The 26,061-nt window shown below is 40.2% G+C and overlaps 2 protein-coding genes across 5 annotated transcripts; one reads left to right on the top strand and one right to left on the bottom strand.

The window, feature by feature from the left end:
• Positions 1 to 3,887: 3,887 nt before the first annotated feature.
• On the bottom strand, positions 3,888 to 12,549 carry clk4b (CDC-like kinase 4b; the record flags this gene model as incomplete). 4 transcript variants are annotated; one of them, XM_083564602.1, is made up of 12 exons in its annotated part: positions 3,888 to 4,329; positions 4,420 to 4,510; positions 5,502 to 5,581; positions 5,689 to 5,771; positions 5,869 to 5,998; positions 6,082 to 6,176; positions 7,061 to 7,227; positions 7,363 to 7,479; positions 7,598 to 7,664; positions 8,644 to 8,788; positions 9,341 to 9,548; positions 12,362 to 12,549. In XM_083564602.1, 12 exons carry the CDS (start codon positions 12,547 to 12,549, stop codon positions 4,180 to 4,182), a joined length of 1,521 nt encoding a protein of 506 aa, XP_083420728.1. In that variant the 3' UTR covers positions 3,888 to 4,179. The 4 variants fall into 4 exon arrangements, with proteins under 4 accessions (XP_083420728.1, XP_083420729.1, XP_083420730.1 ...); XM_083564603.1 differs by having other exon boundaries at positions 8,698 to 8,788; XM_083564604.1 differs by lacking the exons at positions 8,644 to 8,788; positions 12,362 to 12,549 and having other exon boundaries at positions 9,341 to 9,405.
• A 1,769-nt stretch (positions 12,550 to 14,318) lies between these two features.
• LOC310739048 (polyadenylate-binding protein 1-like) lies at positions 14,319 to 17,002 on the top strand. The gene is made up of 9 exons (XM_083564648.1): positions 14,319 to 14,551; positions 14,689 to 14,871; positions 15,176 to 15,372; positions 15,514 to 15,629; positions 15,748 to 15,808; positions 15,924 to 16,025; positions 16,147 to 16,329; positions 16,474 to 16,538; positions 16,899 to 17,002. Exons 2-9 carry the CDS (start codon positions 14,694 to 14,696, stop codon positions 16,900 to 16,902), a joined length of 906 nt encoding a protein of 301 aa, XP_083420774.1. The 5' UTR covers positions 14,319 to 14,551; positions 14,689 to 14,693; the 3' UTR covers positions 16,903 to 17,002.
• Positions 17,003 to 26,061: the final 9,059 nt, after the last annotated feature.

The following is a 26,061-nucleotide window of genomic DNA, read 5'->3' as shown; positions in this document are numbered from 1 at the left end:
TACAAAGTAGAAGAACAAATAGTATTCAATGGAGAAATAAAATGACAGTAAATATCGCCTCTGCCGCAGAATAAATACTTTACACCACTGCTATTCAGATTAGATCAATAGGATTCAAAGGATTTTCTCCTTAGTGCTAAAAATATTGCCTCCAGACAGCAATTCAATTGTTCTAAGTGGATTGAGTATGAGGTTACATCGACATTATTTCGGATCCGAATCATTTTCTCCACTTTCGGTCTCCTGGCAAACCTAAAACAGAAAAAGAAATCCAGATTAGGCTTTAATATTTGTGGTATGGTCACTGCTACGTGTGCTACAAGACAATACAGCAAGTAGCAGAAGTCAAGTATGCTTTCATTTTTTTTAACATAAGCCAACATCCGTGTAGAAAATCAGGGATGTTGATGATCAGATGACCAATGGTGGAAAAACAGGTTATTTCCTTATAAGCCCAAGAAAAACATAGGCGATCTGGATGGAAATAGACACAGAGAAGCACCTGTAGGTCACTAAGGACACTACTGCAGGATCTTATGTACATTAACTCTGTCTGCTTATTGCACGGCTAATGAATAAATAAGGTGATCTGATGAGGAAGTTCTGTCAGAACAAAACACACAGGACAGGCACACATTTGATCATGAAAAAAAATGATTATATGAATATAGGAATTAAAAGAAGGGGTTTTTTTTTGTACTGCGACAGTCGACATCTTGTCTCTTTGCAGTTATATCACCTCAGGACAAAATGTCATGGAAATAAACAGAGGATGAATTATTACTTTCAGGCATGTAGTTGTCTAATTAACATGCAAACACGCCAGCCCCAGTCACGTCCCACCTCATGAAGATTGAGGACCTTTAAAGAAGTAGATGGCGACCGCGCAAACATCCCGAACAATCTAGAGACGTACCAGTGCCAATTAGATCCCACTTAATGTGGAGTTTGGACACTGGACCTCTTTGACCTCTTAAAGTCTCTGGCATGGAGAAGCTGGTGTTGGATCTGTGATGATCTCAAATGTTAAGCTATTTTATGAGTTGCTCAGTAGCTCTTGGTTCCATAACGTTCAATGACTGTATAAGACTGTAGAAAGAACATCACTCATAATCTTACATTCCAGTGCTCATGTTAGTTCTCACTCTCCAGTGTTCTGTATTGTTTAAAGATTTATGATTACACTCTTGATGTCACCCAAATGAGGATGGGTTCCCCTTTTAGGTCTGGTTCCTCTCAAGGTTTCTTCCTTATAACATCTAAGGGAGTTTTTCCTTGCCACAGTCACCATGGCTGCCCATTAGTGATAAATTCACACCGTTCACCTTAACTGTTGATTTCTGTAAAGCTGCTTTGAGCCAATGTCAATTGTGAAAAGCGCAATAGAAATAAACTTGACTTGACTTGTTAACCGGCCATGTGTCTGCTGTGCGATCGGGTGTATCATGGTGTGGGGTCAACTGCTGACATTTTACATCTACAGCTTTTGGCAGATGGCCTTATCCAGAACGACTTTGAGGTCCCTCTCATTAAACACATCCTCATACTGGTTCATTAGGTCTGAGTATCTTCAGTCTACAAACCCTGTTGCTAAAATGCTAATGAAGTACCCGAGGAGGAGGAAGGTCTTTAGTTGTTGTTTGGAGACAGACTGGGAGAGTTCATTCCACTAATATGGAACAAAGACAGAGAACATTGGTGCATGTCCTTCTTGTACCCTAGAAGATTCTGGATGCAGCATGATGGTGGTTGTACCCTCTTTGGTGGTGACACAAAAATACAATGTGACACTGAATTCACTAACAACTTTAATGATGTGCCAGGATTATTTTTTAGGAAGAATGGGATTAGTAACACTGACCCCTATACTGTCAGCCATCCTGGATTCTGACTTACTGATGTACTCATGAACCAACTCAAGATTGCCAACTATCAGTTATTCTTCCTACAACTAACGTGTGCATAATTCAACATTTTCCTCTGATGATGAGAATTAGATTCATAAGACTCACTGTACTGTACACACCGTATCTGTTTCTTCTTTATATACTTAAATACTTCTGCAAATACTGTATATACATAAAGCACTGTAATTCGATTTCAACTGATCCATCCATCCATCATCTGTCTATTCATACAATATTCATCTTATATTTATCTATCTATCCATTATTCATTCATCCCTCCATCCCTCCAGCCATCCATTCTGTGTTGCTGTAAAAAACAGATTTTCCCTCTGGGATGAATAAAGGGATCAATCGATAGATCCTTCATCCATCTGTCCGTTTGTATTTCCACCCATCCATACATCTGTCTATCTATTTATCCATCCTGTGAAGCTGTAATACATGATTTTCCCACTGGGATAAATAAAGTGATTGATCAATCAGTTCATCCATTTGTTTATTTGTCTATCCATCCAACCAATCATCCATCCAGTACTGCTGTCATGTGATTTTTCCTCTGGGGTGAATCAATCAATTAATCAATCCATCCATCCAGCCATCCATCCCAGAAATTTTTAAGACATGTGATTAACACTGATTGTAATAAACATGTAGCTGGATAATAATTACAGCAAGTGATAATGTTTCAACTGCCCTCAATCTCCCCTGTATCTTTATATAATTATGTTCAAGGCAAAGATACTGATTGATCCTACTTTATGTTGCCAATGTTCTTTTATTAGGTTGAGTTTTAGATGTCATTTAGTAATCATTTAAATAATTACCAAATAATGATTATAGCAGCTTAAACACAAAGTCATTGGAAATGTTTTTGTGTCATGACACTTAAAAAGTCCCCAGCAGTCTTTTGGTTCCAAAAGAAACCTAGATTTCAATGGACAGAACCTTTATTAGCTTTAATAATTACAATATTATTTACAAGCGCATATATTCAACAATACTGCTGGACGACAGGATCTGCCAGTTTTGCCATTATAGGATTTTTGGTGTTCTTCACCTTCTTTTTTCTAATTTATTATATAAATCCTAGAAATACATATGCATACCAGCCTACAGACACACTTCTAGTTATATATCTACTAGTTGTTCAGGGGGCAGACTAGAATAAGTGCACAAATCCGGACAGGTGTTATTTTTAGTATGAAAATATGCAGAAAAGAAACATCTGAGACACCGTACCAGCACCCGTGCTAAAATTAGAGAAGAATAATTTACTGCTTGTGTTAAAAAAAAAAAAAAAAAAAAAAAAAAAAAAGCTGAGTCATATAACAATTGGAAATAAATGCTGTAGTTGAATAAATAGAAATACGGTATATATTTACAACATTACCCGAATATATATATCATAACTTCTAAACAGGTATCAAATTTTGGCACTGCTGATGTTTATTATAAAAAATAAATTAAAGTAATAATAGACCGACTTTTACTCAGGTTCTTGCAAAATGATTGGCTCCTTATTAAAAAGATTGAATTCTAACTAATCTGGATTGTTACACGGTGAGCTTGATTACGTGATGATGTGTTCAAATTATTGCATCATAAACAGCACAAAGATTAAATCTTGCTGCCATATTGATGTGTGGAAATGTAGCGCCACCTGCAGGACATCTTTCATTCCCCATGCCATACAGAAGCTCTCTAAATTATCTAACTAAGTGTACAGCAAAGATGTAACCAGTTACAAATATACACATAATTCACATTGAACACTGTTCTGAAAAAAATCCAAATAAAAAATTATATATATATATTTGAAATTTAGCTGAGATGTAGCGGAGGTTGAGGAACTGGGCATAGAGAAATGAAAGTAATTAAATGAAGAGAAAAATGCAAAAGAAAAGTTAATACTACATCCTTTTTGTTAATAATAATAATAATAATAAAAAATAATAATAAAAACACCACACATCAAAGTGATTATCTGAAAATGTATTCAAGTTTAATTAACACAAAAATTCCAACACATTTTTTTCCACCATGAAATCAGAAAAATAAATATGTACATTAAGCAACCAGAATCATGCAACAGTCTTGTTCGGTCATCTGTACGTTCTCAGATCACTGATCAATACAGACCAAAGACGAAGCACCATCATTTTATTATCACCTAAAGCTTTATCTTCGGCTTAATGCTCCAGTGCAGCAGACTGATACAGTCAGCAGGAGTCTCCGTGGGAGGTGTAAAAGCGTGAAAAAGGCAATCAGAGGTTCACTTTTCACTCTCTTTCCTAAGCGGTGTGAAAAACGGGTGTTTGATGGCCTCCTCCAGGGTGATGCGCTTGGACACGTCATACTCCATCATCTTCTGGAGCAGGTCGAAAAACTGCTCGTGCTCCCAGCTCTTGGAGGACATGTATTGCTGGAAAAAGTAGTCATGCTTAACAACTTCTATGCTTTTATTCACAAAGCATTACACAATAAACGCTACAGAATTTTGAGGCAGAGGTACCTTGAGAGGCTTGCAGTGCTTCCTCACGTATCTGCCTGATGAGCTGCACTCGTCCCAGTCCAGCTTGCCATGATGAACGTAGTGGCGTTTCCTATAACCGACACGCACAGTTCAATATGTACCCAAGCATCAGGATAACCGCACAAACAGCTTCCTGTTTTGCAGTGTGGAAATCGGATCATGTGATTCAGGGAGAATTCAAATCGGCATATTTCCCCTCAACCCATAGATTGAAGAATACAAAATACACATCCATAAACAGGTGGATACTAAAATCTTAAATACACAATATAATAATTAGACACGCCATTAAATGCTCTGCCTACAAGCCAGTGAACTTTTTTGAAAAGGTTTTACGGAAAAACTATTTTTTTTTTTATACAGGCCAGAGATAGGGCGCATAACTATAACACAATTACACGCATATTACTAATATACGTATTACATAATTTCATTAATAATAAATCATGTTACTTATATCAGTAAGGCCAATCAAATTTCAATAAAATGTGCAGCCTGGTGATTGGGGACTTGTGTTCTTTTCTCTCAAGCTGATTCTAACGCGGCTCAACTGCTCCCTCTGTCTCTCAGGGCAAGACGTAGGTATACATCACGACTCTTCTGTTCTGGCTCTGAGGTGGTGGACCGGACCTCCGCTGGATGTCCGAACAACTGAGTCAATGCCCATTTTCATCTCTTCCTCAAACACTTGAACGAGCACTAGAACCTGTTTGTTACGTCTATGTAAAAAAAAAATAATGAAATAATTCCTTCCAACAGAGTTTTAGGATGATGGTATCTTAAGTTTGCAACCTATTGAACCAGTGTTGAGACATGTGCTCATGTACGTCATTCTGGATAAAAGAATCGGCTAAATAGCAAAAATGTAAAACTATATAGTTCCTGGACTGATAAAAGTATCAGCATCACATCTTTTGAAGTAAAATATAGTTTGGCCTCGTTTTGAGAAGGTTGTTGGTTCATAATGCGAAGAAATGTATCTCTAGTGAAAGCTGGAGCTTTGGCTTGTTACTTGTTACATCACCAACAAACATGCAGCTCGGTACAACAATGCGCTCCACCTTGTTTGCTGGAGCATGTGTGCCGGTATTGGTCCTAGAACCCTCTCCATCATGGCGAGATGCTCCCTGCTATCATGAGTCTATAAGAAAAATAGGTACAAATAAATAAACAAAAAAGAGCTTGCACTGTGCAGCAGAGGTAAACTTCAGGATCAGCTCTGTAGAAGATTTTTATTCGATCACTTACCTGAAAAAGTGTTAAACCCAGATAGTACTCAATCAGAATACAGCCCAAACTCCAAACGTCACATGCCTGATTCCAGCCCAGCTCTGCAATTAAAGACAACTATGTGTAAATAAAAAAAAATTAAAGACTCCGATTCCACATTTGTGTTGATGCTCTTCAGTAACAGAAGGAGCCTCTTACCCAAAACGACCTCAGGTGCTCTGTAGTGACGTGTAGACACCACTGAAGTATGGTGCTCATGGTCATACGTAGCATTGCCAAAGTCCACGACCTTCACATCGAGGTTCTTCGGCGTCCTCTCCTCCCGTTTCTGTATAAAAGAACACTTTAGCAGTCGATCCTAATTCATGGAGGTGTGAATGTTTAGGTGTACGGCCTCGCAGCTTCACTCACCAACTTGGCATTGTATTCAATATCACAGTCTGAATCCACGAATAGAATGTTTTCAGGTTTCAAGTCGGTGTGTGTGAGTTTATTCTGATGAAGAACTGAAAGAAACCATAACGTATTTGACATTATTATAGATTATAATTTATCAGTAACCAGTGGTGAACAGTAAATATAGCTTTCTCACGTATCTGCGCTTTACTGAAGTGTTTCCAGACTTTTACTGGAACTTCACATTTCCAAGTCAAACATCTTATTTTTACTCAATTACATTTTGTGAAATCAGTCGTTTCTTTTTTATTTACGAGGATAAAAACGTAACATCTCAAACACGCAGTGAGCCACCAATCAGGGTCAAGCACGTGCTCGGTTTTGAACTTTTGATTGGTGCTTGGTGTATCTACTTATCACCAACATACAGTTCAGCATCAGTTCAACAGCAAGCAGAACATTTAAAGAGGAATAAATGATGAAAGAACTCCAGACTCGAACTCACCACTCGAACTTCTTTTGTTGAAAAGAAGGTTTTGGGCTCATGATAATTGTAATAGAAATCAATCAGTGTGAGTCATTAATATCATTCTATTAACTGATCAGTGTGCTGAGAGTCACATTGGAGTCTTTCCACATAAACTGAGTTGATTAAGTAAAGAGTATTGTGATAAAAATGAAACATTATAGCCGTAAAAAAAAATCATAGTACTTTGGATACTTTAGTCCATTTGAAGGCAAATACTTTTGTACTTTTACTCAAGTGAAAGTTTTAATCAACACTTTTACTTTTTCTGGAGTCATATTTTACCGAGTGGATCTACACTTTTACTCAACTGCATGGTTGTATTTTATCCACCACTGACAGTAACATATCATCATGATGTAATTACTACAGAAGAAAGAACAATACATATAAAAAACGTTATCTGTATGTATTGTTTTGACTGCAAACACCGGAAATGTCATATACAAAATGGTGGCCCAGACTCACAGTGTACAGCTCTGAAGATCTGATCTGCCATGTGTCTGATCTGGTCAACAGTAAAGGGCATGTAATCATTCGCCTTCAGGAAGTCATACGTGCTCAGTCCTAGCAGCTCAAACACGATGCAGATGTGACCGTGAAGGTCAAACCAGTCCAGCATCCGCACACATGCACTATAGATAAAGAAATACGTAAAAAAAAAATAATAATAAAATAAAAAATTTATAATAATAAAACATTTTTTGGTGTATTTGATTACATTTTTTTTTTTTTTTTTTTTTTTAAACAACACCTAGTGAACATCTTACAGCCGGTTTTCACAGTCCAACGCCTTCATCTGTTTCAGCACTTCGACTTCGATAAGAGCTGCCTCACGATAGCGTGCCTGATTTTTTATAATCTTTAGGGCCACCCTCATACCGTCTCTGCCAAACAGCCAGAAAAGATAAAACACAGAGCACAATTTCATGCTAGCGCCACTTGTATGGATGATCATATGTTGTGTGTGTGTGTGTGTGTGAGAGAGAGTGAGAGAGCGCTTACTCCGTGTTGTCAATACACTCCACTACTTTTCCAAAAGCTCCTTCACCGAGAGTGCTCACAATCTCATCTAAAAAAAAAAAAATAAATAATAATATGAGGGCACAGACAACGTAGGCAGCGGCACTAATAGAAACTATGGAGGGGGAAGAAGTTTAAGAAGGTCTAGCAAAGCAGGGCATACACTACATGGCTTTAGATTAGAAGGAAATAGGGATCTCCAAGATTGAGATTTCTTTTTGTATAATTGTCATAATGGTGCACAGATTATACACTGATCAGGCATAACATTATGACCACCTGATATTGTGTTGGTCCCCTTTTTGCTGCTGAAACAGTAAAACAGTTCTGACTTATCAATCACTAACGGCATGAACTTCTTGAGCAGTTTGAGCTACAGGAGCTCGTCTGTTGGATCGGACCACACGGCCCAGCCTTCGCTCCCATTATGCATTAATGAGCCTCGACCGCCCGTGACCCTGTCGCCGGTTCACCACTGTTCCTTCCTTGGAGCACTTTTAATAGATTCTGACAACTGCAGACCAGGAACATACCACAAGAGCTGTAGTTCTGGAGGTACTCTGACCCAGACGTCTAGACGTCACAATTTTTTTTCCTTCTTCTAACGTCAATTTTGAGGACTAAATGTTCTCTTGCTGCATAATGAATATATCCACCTGCTAACAGGAGCCACGATGAAGAGATCATCAGTGTCGCTCACTTCACCGTTTATAATGTTCTAATGTCATAATGCCATGCCTGATCGGTGTATGAGAAGCCTTAAATAATAAGGCACTGGCTTAAAATAAAGAAATCTCTACAGTACAGTTGGGGAAATGATTCTGATTAAACAGACAACTTAAAATGAATTTTTAAAACATTCTAAAAGTTGAGGAGGAAATTAATCTAAAAATCTTGAAGTGTATGCCTTAAAAAAAAAAAAAAACCTGTTACAGTTTATACCCTGAGGATTGTTTAAACACCCAGCATGATGCCTCATAGGTAAGCTCTACAACATTACCCTTTAAAAAAAAAAACGTTACCCCTACCCATCACCCAAACACTAGACACAGAACAGACAGAGAAAGATACGTGTTCTGTACATCTTGCTCTTAGAACTTGTCCATTGTGATAGATCAGGTGACCCTCTTCATCATCCTCAAAACTCCTGGTTCTTTTCCTGCGATGACTTTTCTGGAACGGGAGAGGATCAGGGGGAGGGGATTGACGTTCATGGACACCGCCGTCATCGTCACCACCATCATCATCATCATCATCATCATACACCAGGCCCGAATGAGCCATGCATTCATTCAGCATGGACGGGTTGGTGAAGGTGAGGGAGGGAATGGGACGCGTTCGGAAGCCCGCAGCAGGTCACGGCGAAGGCAGGGGCGGCAGCGATTTCAAATTCAGTCCCGAGAAAACGGCACAGGGCCAACATAGTGCGTGTTACAGAGAAAAACATGGCAACAACATTTTCAGACAAGAGACGTGGAGGTAATATAATAACAGACACTGGATCATTTCACTACACTTTACATTTATAATCAGTTCCCCAAAAGCAATAGATGAGCTGATTTATTTGTATTTTTTTTTTTACGCGTCAAAAAACAATGTACATGAAAGCATTTACATTTTGTTCAAATCTGAACTACATTCACAACAGACCAAGGTGACCTTCCCTAAGCGCTCGCTGTATCAAAACCCGGCGAGAGCCGAGAGAACGAGTGAATGAGTGTTTACCGAGTGCGAGTGGCCGCTGTGGTGCTGCTGTTCTCTGCTCTCGCACCGAGCCAAGGATTTGCTGTAGTGGTGCCAATTCCTGTCTCCGTCCTGCTCTTTCTCAGGAACGGCTCGATCGCTTGCTCTCTTCTCATTGCCCCGTGGCTTCGGCCTGGGCTCCGGCGCCCTGCGCTCCGTGTACTCCAGCCCCCTGCTGCTTCTTCTGCACCTGTGGAAACATCCATGGTCAGGCATATAACGTAAAACCCGCAGTACCTTCTTCCGGTCGATCAGCAAAGTCGCCATCGCGTGTGTGTGCTTGTGCCTGTGCGTGCGTGTGTGTGTGTGGAGGCAGGATGGGGGTGTTGATGACAGAGCACCTCTCTTGTGTTTGTCTCAAACCACAAAACATAAGTGCGCGCCTTTCGGTTTTGAGCAATTAATTACTTCTTTCAGCGAGCGGGTGAAGAATGTGCCATCCTGCCCTGCCCTGCCTGGCGTCAGAAAAGCATTAAGTGTCTTTCCAGAAGGAAGCGATCTTCAAGGGTGGCTAAACTTAGAGCGAGCCTTAGAGAGACACCTCCTGTGGGAATGTGCACTCCTCCCCTTTTACACACATAGCATGAGGAAAGCCATGTTTTAACCTGTCAGTGTTGTAAACGGTTGAACAAGATGCCTCAGCGGCTGATATGGCATCAGGAATTACACCGTATTCTAATGCACTCGGCTTGAATTTGGTTTGCTTTTTCAAAATCGAAAGAAACTACTTGGAAGTTCTCTCTGATCTCAACCCTACTGAACTGGGATAAGTGTAAAACACTGACTGCCCAAGCTTTCTCACCTCACCATCATCAGTCCCTGACTTTACAAACACCCTTATGGCTGATAAACACAAATGTCCACAAACACAACCTTCTGACCAACCACTTTGCTACCACCTCCATATATTAGCAGTGTTACCACCAACACACTGATCAAACTGTAGCCAGAGCATTGAGAAATCTTATTCTGCAAGATGTTTCCGATCCGATTGAAACACGCACGGCCTTCGGTTTCTGTTTAAAGCATCAGGGACCAATTACATTTGCTTGAAGTATTTCGCATCATGCCTCGGTATCGAAATATAAAATCCAAGCCGAGGATAATATTTCACTCTGGGAAAATAATTAGCAGCATACGAACGCTCGCTCGAGATTCTCTGTACTGTTAACACCAGTTAATTCAGGCTCCAAATTATTTGGCGTTAAAACAAGGCTGAAGACACACACGATGGAAGACGACAAGCATAGCTGTAAACTTTTTCCTCGTTAACAGGCTATAAATAAGTGCACACAACAGGAAGAGCGGTCAGAAACGAGGTGGTGATGTGACGCAGAAGTTATTCGGATTATTATTTCACCATGTCCAGATGTGTTACGATTTTCTATTTTTTTTTTTTTTATATAATTTATTAAATACAGACGGACAGCATTTAGTCAAATTTGACGTTGTGGAATGTCCGAGAGCCCGGTTGCTTCCTCTTACGACTAAAGCTACAACAGCTGTCTAGAGTCATATCCTCTCCATTTTATTTAGCTCTCAGAAAGTTAACGAGCCAAAAAAATGCAGCTTGTAATGTTACAGAGGAAAAGTCATCTGTCCAGACGATTTTCTGGTCAGCGAATACTTAAACCAACAGGTGAATTTAAGACGCCGTTCTTCAGAGAGTTTAAAAAATGCTTCAAAATTATCCAAGCAGCTTAGGAGAACAGAGCCAGAAGAACATTTGTGTGTATATTTATAGATGGTACAGTTCAAGTGTGTAAGGCTACCTTTACACTTATCTGGATAAATTTGAAAACCGCGTTTTCGTCTCACACTTTCGTTTTAAAACGCGAAACGCTTCGGCCTGCGTCATTTACGGCTGCAATTTATTTACTTCCAGACTCTTCAAAACGTCGCGGCCACACTACAATGCAAAAACAGCATTTTAAAATGTATTCGCTTTGGAGACGTTTTCAAAAAGCTAAATTTTTGTCCACTAAAATCGCAGTCTCGGTGTCGACAGAAGATCAAAACAGAGAGAAAAGAACCAACCAATTTTTTTTTCATATATATTTAGGTTTTTTTTCTAATCAAAACGTATTCATGTGGACATATCCTTAGTCCAGTGGTTTTTAAAATTTGTGCGGCCCCCTAGTGGACAATAAAAACATGACAGCTGTGGCGCAACAAACGGCAGGATTTACACACAGGTAGCCCCCGACTTACGAAATAGATAGTAAGTCGATTATTTGTCGAGAAGAGTGAGACTATGATGCGTTCCGAGGAACCCCAAGATAAATCAATATTACAAAGATGTATATTATTATTTTGTCCACCACCTGGAGCACTACTTTTGCGTTTCTCTGCCATGGTAACATGGTAGCAAACACTAAAAATCACAACACAATGTACGGAAAGAGTCTTCTCACAACGAGGACTTTGCGCAGAAGAAAGAGGGTATTGCTCTCGGTCCCACAATGCATGCCTGCCAGGCGTTCTTCTTCTTCTTCTCCCTGTTTGCGGCGTTGTCAAATCTGAATAGCATGCGGATTTTTACGTTTTCTTGAATATATTTTGATTTTCTTTGTTCGAAGATTCGTAAGCAGGGTGCTCATAAGTCAGGGGCTGACTGTATAATTGTTTTGTGTTCTTTATTTAAACAATTTAAACAATTAAGACCACACTTTGGCTTTCGATTCTTACACTTGCACAATTTGTAGACTGGCGTCTGATTGGCTCCAAATTTATTCTGCAACAGAATAATGACCCCAAACTTACAGTCAATGTCTTTAGGAATATTCAGGGAAAGAGAGGAACAAAGAGTTTGTAGACTCTGAAGATTCTTTCCACCAACTACTGACACTAAGACGCTGTGAGGCTTGATGAGATTCAAGGTTTTTCTATGTCGAAACATCACACACAGACACACAACTCCTTCCAAATCAGTCCAAAGTGTCCAATGAAAAGCCCACTTCTGCCAAAAAATAAGATCTTGCGTACAGAACGTGCTTGAAGTACCTTTCGTATGTTCTGTAGTGATGGAATCGTCCTGGTCTCCTGTCTCTCTCAACGCTCCGCGAATCCCACTTCGGGCGCTTGCGAGTCTCCACACTCCTGTCTTCTTCGTCCCCCTCCTCCTTCTCCTCACAGCTCCACTCATTCGTCCACCGTCCATCGGGACAGCGCATCCGCTTCGAGCGCCGCATGGGTCCTGCCAAAACAGAGAAAGAAACGGAGAAGTAATAAACAATTTACAGCACTGAACTCTACACCAAAGCCATTCCTCGCCCCCTACGAGGCTGTAAAAACTCCAAAACAACCCTCCAGGATCTGAGATTACGTTTCAGGAGCAGACAGGTGACTTAAAGGTCAATGGCCTGGTGTTGGATCTGTGATGATCTCAAATGTTGAGATATTTTATAAAGTTGCAAAGTAGCTCTTGGTTTCACAAAATCAATTATAAGACAAAATATGTAGAAAGGACATTACTCATAAATAACACACGCTGGTGTTTTGTATTGTTTTAAAGACTATAATCACACTCTTGATATGAGGTGGGTTTCACTTTTGAGTCTGGTTCCTCTCAAGGTTTCTTCCTGAGAACATCTAAGGGAGTTTTTTTTTTACTTTCCACATTCGACCCCAGGCCTCATCAGGGATAAACACACATCATACACTTTAATTCCTAAGTTCTCTAAAGCTGCTTTGAGACAATATTCATTTGTGAAAAGCACAATAAAAACAAACTTGAACTTGATCCAATAACCCGGAACAAGTTACTCAGCAGTACACAACTCAATAAGCTGATACACACCTAGACATAAAGGATTATACAATTTGAACTTGAAGTTTCCCAAATTTTTTACATTCTTTAAGAAACTATTATCTCCCAGCTCAAACTTGGGTTTGATTCAAAAACATTGAAAAAACAATAAATACATGTTTTACGTCTCCATACTTTCATGTGACACCAAAACCACTTCCGGTCTATGGATATACTCACATATTCTCAGCCATATAACATGAGCAGGATTCCAGCTAGCAAACGATGCTATTATGTATAATTACCGAAAATACACATATTATACAAGTACAAATACTTTTTAATTCAGTAACACACAAAAACACAACTGATGATAGCTAGTTCGGGGTTAGAAATCCAAGCTAGCTAGTTAGCTGATTAGATTCAGCACTTTGGTTTGCTCCTGGAGCTCGGAGGGGCAACGAATAAAAGAAATATAGAAAATTACCTCTAATGAAAATAAAACAATTCCCAAAGGGTTTATGAATATTTGGGGAAAGAGGCGCTGGAGTTGACCGAGCCACAACAAGCGTTCACAGGGTAATAAAGAGTTCGGGTGGAAATCCAATCGGCGCCCGACTTTATTCTGGAGTGCACTAGTTAGGGCGTACAAACCTTTATTACTAACTCTATGTAGAGCACGAAAATAGGGAAGGGGACGTTATTGGGAAATAAGCCTTTCTTTCGCTTCCGTATTAACGAAAAGGCTAATTTTCCAATAAATTTCCCTTATTTATTTGTAAACCATAATTAAATAATCATAACTCATTATTATACGCATTCAAACGCGTTATTCTCTCTCTCGCTCTCTCTCTATATATATATCTATCTATCTATCTCGTCAATAAGCCCCGCCCACACACAAGTAAGCCCCGCCCACACTGACGCGCCCCCTCCAATAAACCGCTAGTATCTCGGTCATGAAAAACATGACGCAAACCTCGTGAAATGTAATAAAATACTACTACTACTACTTGTAATAATAATAATAAAAAAATAATAATCATAATTATAATAATATTTAAAGTTTTGCGAGTTAACGTACAAACCGCAAACTTCTCTGATAAACAGAACTCGCTAAAAACATTTCATCTGTCCCGAACACATCCCGAATTTAATTTCAACGTAACAAACACTATATTCATATTCCAAGCTTTTTTTGTATTAAAATTATTCTCCCGAGTGTGTTTGTGCTGCAAGTGTGTTGGGAGTCATGTGACCGGTGATGCATATGGTATACTGTGATGTAACAAAGGGCTATGTAAATGTGCCTCTACTTACCCATTCTCATCAGTTTATCGATAACCACCGCTGTGAACGGACACAATAGTCAAGAGAAGCAGTGACTGGCAGTGAATAAGAGTGATTATCATCTTGTCTGTTTTACTTTGGTTCATTATACACTAGTAAGTAGCCTGATAAAGTTTCACACTTAATGTTTCTGATTTATGAGAAAAAAAAATTATTGAAAATTTTAGTCTCATCATACTGATTTTTTTTCTTCACTACAGAGAGTTAAATCTTTTAAAATATTTTTTTTTAGGTGTGATGAATTTCTGTCTTTCAACACTGTACGTGGGTGATCTGCACCCCGAAGTGACAGAGTCCATGCTGAAAGATATATTCAGCCATGCTGGTGATGTTCACTCCATCTGGGTCTGCAGGGACTGGAACACCGACACTTCACATGGCCATGCATATGTCAACTTTTACAACCAATTCGATGGTAATTCAAATCATACAAAACTCCATACAATATTACTGCATTTTATACAGTTTATAGCCTAGTCAGTGCTGCAGGTGTAATTTATTTATATTGTATTATGTTACTGTTTAATTAAATTCTATGAGTTATTTCTTTCCTTTAAATCAATATTTCAGTCAAAGATGAGATTCATTTACCAAACCCAACCAAACTACCAAACCCCTTTTAATTACCCATCTTTACCAAGGTTGCCAATAATTCTGAATCTGACCAGGCTTTTTTTTTTATTGAATTAAATGACCTGTAATTAATATCGTTCCCACAGCTGAGCGAGCGTTGGCAACACTTAATAGTGAGCTCCTTATGGGGCAGCCGATGAAAGTCATGCAGTGTCAGAGGGATTCCATCATGCCTATGAATAACGACACAAGCTTATTCATCAAAAACTTGGACATGGAGACAATTGACAGCATGGCCGTTTATGACCTCTTTTCGTGTTTTGGAAAAATCGTGTCATGCAAGGTTTGAGCTTTGTTTGGAATGTGTTTGTTTGAATAACATCGGTATTGCATGATTAGCATGTTTTTGTTTAAATACTAACGTCCTGTGTTAGATCTGTTTGATATAAATTGTGTGTGTTAACATGACGTGTCTTTCCTGAAGGTTGTCGCCTATAAGACAGGGACAAAAGGGTACGGTTGTGTCCAGTTTGAGTCTCAAGAAGCGGCGAATTTGGCAAAGGAGAGGCTCAATGGCAAATACTTCAACGACAATAAAGTGTAAGCTTTCGATAGAAAGGGTGTTTTTGGTCATATTGGGGGTGTTTCAGTCAATATCAGGAGGTCATTTTGTTGGTTAGGCATAAAGACAAACAGCAGTGTCTCTGTTGTGTTGCAGGCTCATCGAACACTTCAAGTCCCTTGAGGAGCGCCAGGCTGAGGCGAACGGCCGCTTACAGGTCTTACACACACACACACACACACACACACACACACACACACACACACACACACACACACACACACACACACACACATAGATACAGCATGCTGACGTTGCCTTCTCTTCTCCAGAAAGAGATTGTGGACCTCTGTGTGAAGAACCTGGATAAGACTATAAATGTTGAGTGCCTGCGAATGGAGTTCTCCAAATTTGGAACGGTCACGAAAGCAAAGGTCACTAATAATCTCTACATTTGATTTCTTTTTAATCTAATAACCAGTGTCCATTTCCTCTTAATATCTCTGGAGTTTATGTGCAGCCAGTCCTAATGTGCCCCCTCTCGGTCTCCTACAGATCATAACTAATAACGGCCGCTCCAGAGGATTTGGCTTTGTGCGATTTTCATCTTCTGAAGAAGCCATGCAAGCGAAAAGCGAGCTAAATGGCCAGATGTTGGGCCAAAAGAAAGTATCCATAGACGTGGCACACCAGAGAGAAAAACGTCGTCGTAATGTGCAGAGGATAGAGGACAATCAGGTGAAGGCCATACCAGTGCTTCCATTCAAAGGGGCAGTTCAATATTGCAGATGAAGCGTATCTAACTCTTAGCTGTGAGGATAAATGGAAGGAAATAGGACGGAACGAAGCGTGTTAATGGTTGTGTGGTAATCTGTGTTACAGACTCAGGACCAGACTGACACGTTTACACTCAGACAGAGGATCGAGCAACACTGTACCAATGGCATGTGAGTCTCATACTTATAGCAACACACACACACACACACACACACACACACACACACACACACACACACACACACACACACACACACACACACACAAACACACACATTATGACTTGTGTTTCATTGTTCCTTGTTTCATCTCCTCTTACTTTTAATAATTTGTAATAAGTGTATATGTAAAGAGCCTTGAGCCTGAAGCATTCTCTCTCTCTCTCTCTCTCTCTCTCTCTCTCTCTCTCTCTCTCTCTCTCTCTCTCTCTCTCTCTCTCTCTCTCTCTCTCTCTCTCTCTCTCTCTCTCTCTCTCTCTCTCTCTCTCTCTCTCTCTCTCTCTCTCTCTCTCTCTCTCTCTCTCTCCACAGATGATCACCTGTTACCTATGGTTAAGGAAATCTACCCAGCTAAGGCAGATCAAATCACATCAAGGCTGGTTCAAAGTGAAAGAGTATGAGATAATTAAAATGATTGCAGATCCTGTTTTCCTGTATGCCATTTCCTGTCATTTTATTAGAACTTAAAGAGAGAATTTTATCCATTGATTGTGATACACATGCACCCCCAACTTTCTACAACTCAATTTGGCCAAGACAAAGAAGCTGGTTGTGGACTTGAGAAAAGGAAGGCACCTGTGACTCCTGTCTTCATTTGGTGTGGAAATGGTGGAGGACTACAAATACCTTCGGGTTTACATAGATAAACTAGAATGGACCAAAAACAATGAGGTTCTCTACAGGAAGGGACAGAGCCGCCTCTATTTTTTGATGAGGCAGAGATCCTTCAACATCTCAGGACAAGGATGTTAATGAGACTGTTGTGGCCAGTGCTCTCCTGTATGCTGGAGAAGCAGGCTGAGATGTTGTTGGGGAAGAGCTGGACTCTCTGACGATAGTGTCTGAAAGGAGGATGCTGTCCATATATATTTTCATGCCATACTTATATATTGTTGATAACCCAGCCATTAGGAGGGCACAAGCCAGTGCACTCTTAGTGCCGGTCCCAAGCCCGGGTAAATGGGGAGGGTTGCGTTAGGAAGGGCATCCAGCGTAAAACATGTGCCAAATCAAATATGCGGATCACAAATGAGAATTTCATACCGGATCGGTCGAGGCCCGGGTTAACAACGACCGCCACAGGTATCGTTAGCCGACAGGTTACCGGTGGAAATTGGGCTACTGTTGGCCGAAGGAGGAGAAGGAGAGGAGGAAGACGTCTACAGAGACGGCAGGAAAAGGAGCAGTGTAGGAGAGTAGAGGTTCGGGTTGGAACTTTAAATGTTGGTACTATGACGGGTAAAGGGAGAGAGATAGCTGATATGATGGAGAGAAGAAAGGTAGATATGCTGTGTGTTCAGGAGACCAAGTGGAAAGGGAGTAAGGCCAGGAACATTGGAGGTGGGTTTAAACTGTTTTATCATGGTGTGGATGGGAAGAGAAATGGTGTAGGGGTGATTCTGAAGGAAGAGTACAGTAAGAGTGTAGTGGAGGTGAAGAGAGTTTCTGATAGGGTGATGATCGTGAAGGTGGAGGTTGAAGGGATGATAATAAATGTCATCAGTGCCTATGCTCCACAAGTTGGCTGTGAGATGGAGGAGAAGGAAAGATTCTGGAGTGAATTAGATGAAGTGGTAGATGGTGTACCTAGGAAAGAACGATTGGTGATTGGGGCAGACTTTAATGGGCATGTAGGTGAAGGGAACAGAGGTGATGAGGAGGTGATGGGTAGGTATGGTTTTAAGGAGAGGAATGTGGAAGGGCAGATGGTGGTAGATTTTGCTAAAAGGATGGAAATGGCAGTGGTGAACACGTATTTTAAGAAGAAGGAGGATCATAGGGTGATGTATAAGAGTGGTGGAAGGTGCACAAAGGTGGACTATGTTCTTAGTAGGAGATGCAACCTGAAGTGAGGTTCAGGGAAGAGGTCAGACAGGGGCTTGGTGGTGGTGAAGAGGTGCCGGATGATTGGGCAACTACTGCAGGAGTGATGAGGGAGGCAGCTAGAAAAGTACTTGGTGTGACATCTGGAAATAGAAAGCAAGACAAGGAGACGTGGTGGTGGAATGAGGAAGTGCAGGAGAGCATTAGGGGAAAGAGGTTGGCAAAACAGAAGTGGGATCGACAGAGTGATGAGAAAAGTAGGCAGGAGTACAAGGAGATGCGGCAGCAGGTAAAAAGGGATGTGGCGAAAGCCAAGGAAAAGGCATATGAGGAGCTGTATAAGAGGTTGGACACTAAGGAAGGAGAAAAGGATTTATACCGATTGGCCAGGCAGAGGGACCGAGCTGGGAAGGATGTACTGCAAGTTAGAGCAATAAAGGATGGAGAGGGAAATGTGTTGACTAGTGAGGAGAGTGTGTTGAGAAGATGGAGGGAGTATTTTGAGCAGCTGATGAATGAGGAAAATCAGAGAGAGAGAAGGTTGGAGGATGTGGAGTTGGTGAAGCAGGATGTAGATAGGATTAGTAAGAAGGAAGTGAGAGCAGCGATTAAGAGGATGAAGAATGGAAAGTCGGTTGGACCAGATGACATGGAGATAGTAGAAGCGTGGAGATATTTAGGAGAGATGGCAGTGGAGTTTTTAACCAGATTGTTTAACAGGATTCTGGAAGGGGAGAGGATGCCTGAGGAATGGAGAAGGAGTGTGCTGGTACCGATCTTTAAGCATAAAGGAGATGTGCAGACCTGCAGTAACTACAGGGGAATTAAGTTGATCAGTCACACCATGAAGTTATGGGAAAGAGTAGTGGAAGCCAGGCTGAGAGAAGAGGTGACCATCTGTGAGCAACAGTATGGTTTCATGCCGAGGAAGAGCATCACAGATGCCTTATTTGCTTTGAGGATGTTGATGGAGAAGTATATAGAAAGACAGAAGGAATTGCTTTGTGTATTTGTGGATTTAGAGAAAGCGTACGACAGGGTGCCGAGAGAGGAGTTGTGGTATTGTATGAGGAAGTCAGGTGTGTCAGAGAAGTATGTGAGGGTGGTGCAGGACATGTATGAGGACAGTGTGACGGCAGTGAAGTGTGCAGTAGGTACGACAGACTGGTTCAGGGTGAAGGTTGGACTGCATCAAGGATCAGCCCTGAGCCCTGTCCTGTTTGCAGTGGTGATGGACAGGTTGACGGACGAGGTCAGACAGGAGTCTCCCTGGACTATGATGTTTGCAGATGATATTGTGATTTGTGGTGAGAGTAGAGAGCAGGTTGAGAAGAGCCTGGAGAGGTGGAGATATGCACTGGAGAGAAGGGGAATGAAAGTCAGTAGGAGTAAGACAGAGTACATGTGTGTGAATGAGAGGGAGGGCAGTGGAGTGATGCGGTTGCAGGGAGAAGAGGTGGAGAAGGTGGAGGAGTTCATGTACCTGGGGTCAACAGTGCAAAGTAATGGAGAGTGTGTTAGAGAAGTAAAGAAAAGAGTGCAGGCAGGGTGGAGTGGGTGGAGAAGAGTGACAGGAGTGATTTGTGATAGTAGGGTATCTGCAAGAATGAAATGGAAAGTTTATAGGACTGTGGTGAGACCTGCGATGGATTAGAGACAGTGGCATTGAGTAAAAGACAGGAGATGGAGCTGGAGGTAGCAGAGCTGAAGATGTTAAGGTTGTCGTTGGGAGTGACGAGGATGGACAGGATTAGAAATGAGTTTATTAGAGGGACAGCACATTTAGGATGTTTTGGTGACAAGGTGAGGGAGGCGAGATTGAGATGGTTTGGACATGTGCAGAGAAGGGACATGAATTATATTGGTAGAAAAATGCTGAAGATGGAGCTACCAGGTAGGTGGAAAAGAGGAAGGCCAAGGAGGAGGTTCATGGATGTGGTGAGGGAAGACATGCAGGTAGTTGGTGTGAAAGAGGCAGATGTAGAGGACAGGGTGGTATGGAGACGGATGATCCGCTGTGGCGACCCCTAATGGGAGCAGCCGAAAGAAGAAGAAGACTTATATATTGTTGATACTTTGGATTATCATGTGCAATAATCACAGTGCAATAATAATAGTTAGTTACCTGTGCAATAACCTTTATAACTATTATTGTAGTCTGTCTTTTCTACCATCTGTTTTTCACTGCTGCTACAAATTCCATTTATTGCTGCTAGACATTTCATTTCTCTTAATACTTTTACTGTAAGGAACTGCAACCAAACCATTTCTCAATGGGATATTTCTTGAATGAGTATTTTCTTGAAACTGGTGAGAGTTCATGTCACAGCGTGAAAATTACATTCTGTTACAGAGATGAACTTAGATAAAGAATGGAGATCCAGGAGCAGGCTAGTTATCTCAAAAATCAGAAATGATCTTACATTTTCATGTTTTATCCTCATATCTCATATATCATTAGTATAAACACTGAACATATACACAGTCTAATACTTTTTTATAGCTTATATTCTCCACACAGTTTGTGCCTTTCACACATCTTGCACTAATATAACTTCCTATATATGTTCATGTATATGTTAATATATATTTTTAGTGTATTTGCTCACCAGCTCCTGCATAGTTCTATGCTGCTCAGAGCCTCTGTTTGTGTAATTATTCAACAAATCATGCACACATTTTACTGCCATAGCCTGTGTATTTATTTGCTGTACATATTTTTACATACAAATAAATAGTTAAAAAAATCATACATTGTGATTCCTGGATTTTTTTTTATTTTTATTATGTCTCTCACAGTGGACATGCACCTACGATGACAATTTCAGACCCCTCCATGATTTCTAAGTGGGAGAACTTGCAAAATAGCAGGGTGTTCAAATACTTATTTTCCTCACTGTAGATCTATCTATCTATCTATCTATCTATCTATCTATCTATCTATCTATCTATCTATCTGTCTGTCTGTCTGTCTGTCTGTCTGTCTGTCTGTCTGTCTGTCTGTCTGTCTGTCTGTCTGTCTGTCTGTCTGTCTGTCTGTCGTCTGTCTGTCTGTCTGTCTGTCTGTCTGTCTGTCTGTCTGTCTGTCTGTCTGTCTGCCTGCCTGCCTCTCTATCTATCTATCTATCTATCTATCTATCTATCTATCTATCTATCTATCTATCTATCTATCTATCTATCTATCTATCTATCTATCTATCTATCTATCTATCTATCTATCTAATCTGAGCAGGACCTAGTTTGCTAAATACATTAAGTAAACAATTGTTACCCTCTGGTTTCTCTGTTAGAATGTGTGATGGGTGGCTCGAAGGCCAATAGGTTGCAATTCTTCCTTTGTCCTGATGGTGGCAGTAAATTTGTTCATTCAATTAGCAACAAATCTAAGGAACCAAACCCAGCCACTCTTAGTGCCGGTCCCAGGCCCGGATAAATGGGGAGAGTTGCGTTAGGAAGGGCATCCAGCGTAAAAACGTGCCAAATCAAACATGCGGATGATCCACTGTGGTGACCCCTAATGGAAAAGCCGAAAAAGAAATTTTTTTATTTTATTTTACTTTTTTATTAGAAACAAATCTAAATACTTTGTTCGTTTAAATACACTGCAAATCTGTTTACTGTTGATAATCACCGCTTTAGAGAAGCTACAGAGTTAGGGATGCATATTTTTTTCTCGTGCACAGAGTTGACCAGAATTGGTACATGGATATGTTTTATTAACCTGACCAGGAGAAATATACAAAAAGTATGAATGAATAAATATTTCACTATTAGTAATCAGAACAATAGATTGAAGTACACTATATACACAAAAGTCAATATTGTGGACATCCAGCTATAAGATTGATTTGTGCTTTCTTGAACATCCTATTCCACATTTAGTCCAATGTGCTGTTATAACAAACTCCACTCTTCTGGGAAGATGTTTCACTTGAATTTGTTTATAAAGATTTGTGGAAATGTATTCAGCCGCAAGGGTGTTAGTAAAGTCAGGTACTGGTGTGGAGTGGTAGCTCAGTGGTGAAGGTGCTGGGTTACTGATTGGAAGGTTGGAGTTTCAAAACCTGGTATCACCAAGCTGCCACTCTTGGGCCCTTAAACAAGACCCTTAACCATCTACCCCTGGGACGCTGTATCATGGCTGACCATGCGCTCTGCGCTCTCCCAAAGGTGTTCAGTAGGATTGATGTCTAAGCTCTATCTAGATCTTTCACTTCAACCAATTTAAAGCATATCTTTATAGAGCTGGCTTTGTGCACAGGTGCATTGCCATGCTAGAACAGTGCCTTGTGCCTTGTGAAGGGAAAATTTCATACTACCGTATCCAAAGACGTCCAATACAATTGTGTGCCTTCAACGTTTTGGTAACAGTTTGGGGAAGAACCACAAATGGCTGGAGAAGTTGGTGTTCCAATACTTTTGTCAATATAGTGCATATTTAGTATGTACCTAAGAGAAATTTGCTGCTGTCAGTTGATAGACTTGAAATCAGACACTTGAAGTTTATCTTTAGGTCCATTTTCCTGTTTTTTTTTCCGCATTCTTTGCCAATCAGATTAGTTGTTCTTGAGATTTCAGCCACTTGTGTGCTATTTTAACTCTTTAGGCATGATGGTAAATCACACAGTTTACTAGAAGCAGTAATGATTAACAGCATTCGCTTGCATTCCTACATGTACGAATAAAAAGCTTTTCCATTACACATCACAACATAATCATGTTGTGTCTCTTAGGGTTAGCAATAAGCTAGTAAAACATGTATGTATGTGTGTGTATATTCGGCTAATGGTGAGTCACATCTATGTTTAATTGAGCACTAGAATGAACTCAGATGCAGTTTTGGGAAGGGGTGTGTTATATGGCAAGAGTAAAACATCATCGCTTCAAGGCGAGTTTTACGACACGTGTTATATATACCGTGATGTTTAGGGTGGCTGAGTGCCAGGATTAGCAACAGTAAATGCCACATTTGGGCTCAGCTGGTACAAGGACAGAAAAGACGAGAGTAAACAAATATTTTTCAGAATATTATAAATATAATATAGAGTTTAGATGAAGCTGAAGCCAAGAAACTGCTGAAACCAAAATTCACACGAAGTGCTGACAAAGTGTCCAAAGGCTTATATACTATACAGCCAAAAGTTTGTGGACAACCAGACAATCACACCCATATATTTAGAATTTTCCTAAGGAGCTGGTGCAGTGTAGTATTAGCATCACAATTCTTACTGAAACTTAGAAGAACCTATGAACACATGGTTTGTCAGGATTGGTATGAAAATTCTAAAGTGACCTACTCAGAACCCTGACCTCAACCCCTCTGAAATCCTTTGGGAGGAACTGGAACAACAGCAGCCCAGTACTCCTCAACCAACATCACTGCCTGGAATTATTTTAATAAGCTAGTAGACAGTGGTGTAGAGCAGTGGTCCCCAACCCCCGGGCCGCACAGAAAGAATACAAAACGTACATTATTTTGTTTTATTTATTATCTGATTCTGAATGATGTTTTATTTCGGAAAATGACCGGATTCTCTCCGCCACATCTGTCTATGTGTCACTCTTGATGCATGTCATGTTGCCTCGGTCACACGTCTTACCTCCATCCTCTACATCCTTAAAGGGGCTCCGGCCGCTAACACATAATACATTACCGCTAAATTCAAACCCCCAAGTGAGCAAAATGAAGAAAAAACAACACAGTGGATTTACGTTTATTATTATATTTAGAAAATATCAGTTTTTATGCCGATCCTATCATTTTATTTTGTGGTGTTTATCCGCCACACCTTAAAGGCCGGTCCGTGAAAATATTGTCTTACGTTAATCCGATCCATGTCGCAAAAATTTTTGGGGACCGCTGGGTTAAAGTATTTGAGTAAATGTACTTTGTTACTGTACTTACGAAATATTTTTACTCTTTACTCTACTCTCTACTACTACATTAATCATTAAATAGATGTACTTTATACTCCACTTCATTTTGAGTGGTTTTAGTTTGGCTTTCTCTGGCAGCGCGCAAACATAGCCTAAATGCCTTGCTCTTGTGGAAGATAAAATTATGTCTTCGTACCTTTTACAACAACATGAAGATATCAGAAAAAGAGATCGGTGGTCTCGTTCCTGCTCGTGTTCCACATCCCTCTCAAAGCGCAGAGCGGTAGGCTATAACGCGTCTTTGTGTGGAAATATAAAACTGTTTTTTTTTTTTTTTTTTTTTTTAAATGGATTCAACTTTATTATATTATGTAAGTTACCAGTATTTACTGATATTTATTTCAATGCTTTACAGGCTTTAGTGTGTTGTTTCTTTGTTTTTTTTGTTTTTTTATTATTTCAAAACAACCCCCCAACCACCGCAACACCGCCGGTATTTAGTCCACTACCACCGCGGTGGTAAAAAAAAAAGAAAAAAAGTGCCATCGTCACAGCCCTATGTTATTTTTTAAAAATTTATTCTAAATAAATTCACTCTTCTGAGATGTTCCACTACATTCTGGAGTGTGTTTGTGTAAATGTGTAAACATTCAGTCACAAGTGTATTTGTAAAGTCAAAAACAACATTAATTGTTGAAACTTTTCAAAATTTCTCACACTAATAGTAACCTTTCTTGTACAGTATTTCCCAAAAAAACTAATCTTGCCATCATCCCTTTTACAACATTCAGAACAATTAAACATCACAGTACAAATGAAAACAAATGAAATTGGAATTCATCATGAAAAAAAACCTCTGAGTGCAGCATCCAGCTTGTTATCTGCTTGTAAGCAGTTTGTTGCTTGTGTGTGAAAGAGAGTGAGAGAAAGAGAGAGAGAGAGAGAGAGAGAGAGAGAGAGAGAGAGAGAGAGAGAGAGAGAGAGAGAGAGAGAGAGAGAGCAAACCGTTTTAGTGTGGACTATAAAAAGAGTAGAATTCAGGAAAAAAAAAGAGATTGTGGAAATATATTTTCAAAATTCCTTTTACACGTTTTTTTGTTTTCACTTAGAGAAAAGTGAAGCAAAGCCTGTTTACCTCACCAGTCTGCTACAGAGGCATTTTCAATTTCCATGACTGGCATGTCATTAAAATGTAGACATGATGAAGTGTGTGGGTGTGTGTTTGCTTAAAATTAGTGTGTGTGGGTGTTTGTGTGGGGTGGTGGGGGGCTTGTTTCATTTTCTGAAGAGCCTCAGCCTTAGCACATGAATGGCATGAGTCAGGTATTTCGGCACAATGGAAGATGAAAGCTTTCAGCATTAATTAGAATTTCCTTCGAAGTGGCCATGGGATTGAATCACACACACACACACACACACACACACACACACACACACACACACACACACACACACACACACACACACACACACACACACACACATTGTGAGCAGTGTGACTCCATCAGTGTCCTGACAGATGCTTTGACTAAATGTTGAGTATGTAAACATGTTTGTTTTTGAGCCGGCTGTCATGTCGTCATCTGTTCAGGATGCATCTTGAAATTGGAGCCAAATGGAATGAAAACTGAAAAACCACTTGTTGCTTGTTTCTCAGGTACCTCGTAGGCTTCGGTTCAATCCTGAGCTAAAGTTACAATCTTCTGTTTGTGTGGGCTTTCAGGTCAGTGGTGGACGAAGTACACAATCCATGTATTGAGTTAAACTAACGATC

The sequence above is a fragment of the Silurus aristotelis genome (assembly GCF_946808225.1).
Source record: "Silurus aristotelis genome assembly, chromosome: 16".
Taxonomy (NCBI): Eukaryota; Metazoa; Chordata; class Actinopteri; order Siluriformes; family Siluridae; genus Silurus; species Silurus aristotelis.
Note: the sequence above shows the minus strand (reverse complement) of the source record. Positions and strands in the feature narration are given on the sequence as shown.